This window comes from Marmota marmota, unplaced genomic scaffold (genome assembly GCF_001458135.2).
Source record: "Marmota marmota marmota unplaced genomic scaffold, marMar, whole genome shotgun sequence".
NCBI classification, from domain to species: domain Eukaryota; kingdom Metazoa; phylum Chordata; class Mammalia; order Rodentia; family Sciuridae; genus Marmota; species Marmota marmota.
In genome coordinates this window covers 1,401,652-1,404,421 of record NW_025999863.1, presented here as the reverse complement: position 1 = coordinate 1,404,421, position 2,770 = coordinate 1,401,652, and the positions used below count along the sequence as shown (strand labels likewise).

The following is a 2,770-nucleotide window of genomic DNA, read 5'->3' as shown; positions in this document are numbered from 1 at the left end:
GGCGATGAGGCTCGGGTGGGGGACCCTCGCAGCGCGCGCACCAAGCGCGTAAGCGTCTCCAGGAAGGGGTCTGTGCTGGGCGGCAGCTCCTCGGGCTCTGGGGACGACCTGGAACCCGCAGTAGGGGGGCGAGGTAGTCTTGAGGGAGTGAGGCCGTGCCGCCTCCACCCCCCCTACGCCCCCTGCTCCATGACCGGCACGCACCTGGGCGGCGGGAAGGGCACTATGTCCAACTGGCCATGGGCAGGCAGCGGCGCAGGCCCAGATGGCAGCAGGAAGAGGGCCGGGGTCATTCGCGTGAAGCAGTGGGGGTCGGAACCAAACAGCAGCGTCTGCAGCTGGGCGGTGCTCATGGGGCCACCTGTGGTGGGCGGGCACTACTATGGCTCGGAGATTGGCACCAAGGGCAGCAGCCCCTGCCCAGTCTGCCTACCGTCTCCGTGGGGCCGCAGGGTCAAGGTGAGCCCAGAGCTGCTCCAGGCCTCCGCTGGGCGGTCCACGGCCAGCACCAGATAGCGCGTGTTGTGGGTCGGACAGAGGCCCTGTGGAGATGGGGCTCGGCCTGTTTTTTGGGGGGCGCTGCCGCCCCCAGCCTGGCTATGCACATCCCTTCTCCCCGGTGCCTGACCACCCTTTTTCTCACTCACTGACCCTCTGTGCCTTTCCATTAAACAGAGACCTCAAAAAAAAAAAAAAAAAAAATCCAGCCTCCTCCCCTCAAACAGGGCTCCTGGTGGCCCAGGACTGCCCTTTGCAACTCCCAGATACCTGGGCACCTGGCAGCCCAGCCCCGGTGACAGTCACCTCGGGGCCAGGCCCAGGGTATAGCACCAGCAGCGCCTGCTCATGGGGGCTGGCTCCTCCGGGGGGCTCCTGGAACCTCAGCGAGGGCACTGGTTCCCAGGTCACTGCAGCCAGGACAACAGGGACACCTGAGCCACTGAGCCCAAGTGCTCCCCAGGCCTGTTCTGCAACAAGAGCCTCCTCCCCAATTGCAGCCTCTGCCAATCTGTTGGAGGCCAGGAGGTCTAAGGGTACTGTCCACTCTCCCTGGACACCAGGAGCAGGGGACCTCATCTGAAGGGACAGGAGGTCCCCTTCTTGTTGCTGTCTGGGAAGGAGACCACGTTGGGGGCTGGCTGAAGGCTGTGGGTAAGGATGCACCTTGGGGTTCTCTGGGTCTAGCTCTCCTGGGCTCCCTGGCTGTGGGGAGGGGCCTTCTCTGCTGACCTGGGAGCTCTGCCAGCACTACTGCGGGCAGGAGGGGTGCCCTCACTGTCACTGTGTGGGGGCCACCTGGGAGCCTGGGTATCAGGGAATCCCTTGTTCCTCTAGAGCAGAGACCCACAGCCTCCTCCCAGGGAGAAGCGCGGCCTTGGGAGGGCTTCTACATACCTTCCGCCAGGTGCAGGACCAGCAGCAGACCCCTCCGTTCCCCCAGCCAGGACCCCAGGTGCCGCAGAGTGGGCAGGGCAGTCTGCACGTCGCTGAGGTTGCAGACCCCAAAGGTTGCCAGGTCTTGGGGTTCCCAGCGGGACCTCCCAACAGCCTCCAAGAAAGCGTGTTCATAGCTGCTCAGGGTTCCCACCACCTGCAAGGGGCCTCTGTTCCCACTGTTGGTCCTGCTCAGTGTCACCAGGCACAGGGGGTCCTGTGGGCCACCAGGCTGCCACATCCAGTCTTCAGGGAAGATGAAGCCCCCCGCTGGCTCCTCTCCTCTGGAGATGTCAACCCTCAATACAGTCCCCATGGCCACCACCAGGGCCAGCTGGCTAAGGAAAGGTGGGCCCTGCATATCGAGTGCTGGAAGGGGCTGGGTGGCCTGGCTTATATGGGTGAGCATGGAATGTGTGGGAAGAGGAAGGCCTCTATCTGCTCCACAGAGTGACCTTGGGGGACAGTGCCCAGCACCCCACACGGAGCAGGGGCACATGGGAGACAGCCTTTTCAAAGAGCTATCTGTTCTGGGCCCAGCCACCTATCTCTCTCTTCACCAGATAGCCAGGCCTGTGACCGCCCTGGGGACCAAGCTGTCCTTGAGGAAGGGTCCCTCCTAAAGACAAACAGCAGAGGGACCATGGCGGGGGGGGGGGGGGGCATGCTTGGAGTGCAGAGGCGCAGAACCCCACCCCCACCCTAGTAGCAGCTGGGGCTCCCTGTGCCCTTCCAGCTACACTCTGTCTAGCAGCACCCTGCACATGTCCTGGTGGAGGCCAGAACCCATGGGTGGCAGGCATGGACCCCCCCCACAGCCCTCCCACCCAGCAGTGCCCCATCAGTCAGTCCACTGCAGACACGGGGAAGCTGTTTACTGGGCTCCGGGAACAGTAAGTACAAAAGCTCACGACGCCTTCCTCTGGGAAGGCAGGGAGAAAGGGGACACCAGATACACAAGGGGGGCAGCTTTTCAGTTGGTTGGGGGAGGGGGAGGGATGTTCCCTGGACCTTCCGAGGGGAGAGGAGGCCTCAACATCGGAGGCATAGGAGCTGGGGGGTGCACCCCAGGATTTGACGGGTGAACTCCAGGAGGCTGAGGGTGGACCCCAGGAGCTGCAGGATGAACCCCAGGAGGCTGGGGGTGGACCCCTGGTGCCTGGGGATGTATCCCAGGGGCTGGTGGGTGGACCCCCGGTGCCTGAGGATGAACTCCAGGAGCAGGTGGATGTACTCCTGGGGCCTGGGGGTGAACCCCAGCCGTTGGGGGAGGGTGGACCCCTGGGGCTGGGGGGTGGACCCCTGGGGCTGGGGGGTGGACCCCTGGGGCTGGGGG

At 64.3% G+C, this 2,770-nt stretch overlaps 2 protein-coding genes across 2 annotated transcripts in view; both read right to left on the bottom strand.

The window, feature by feature from the left end:
• Positions 1-2: 2 nt before the first annotated feature.
• On the bottom strand, positions 3-2,406 carry Amh (anti-Mullerian hormone; the record flags this gene model as incomplete). The annotated part of the gene is made up of 5 exons (XM_015503802.2): positions 1,396-2,406; positions 769-908; positions 434-542; positions 205-361; positions 3-108 (listed from the first exon to the last, which is right to left on the bottom strand). Coding segments are annotated over exons 1-5 (1,050 nt in total), but the record flags the coding sequence as incomplete, so codon positions are not given.
• Positions 2,407-2,466: 60 nt separating this feature from the next.
• The window catches only part of Sf3a2 (splicing factor 3a subunit 2), a 7,673-nt gene continuing 7,369 nt past the window's right edge, over positions 2,467-2,770 (bottom strand). Inside the window, exon 11 of the mRNA XM_015503800.2 lies at positions 2,467-2,677. Coding sequence (XP_015359286.1) covers positions 2,467-2,677 — 211 coding nt within the window. The remainder of the gene's footprint in view (positions 2,678-2,770) is intronic.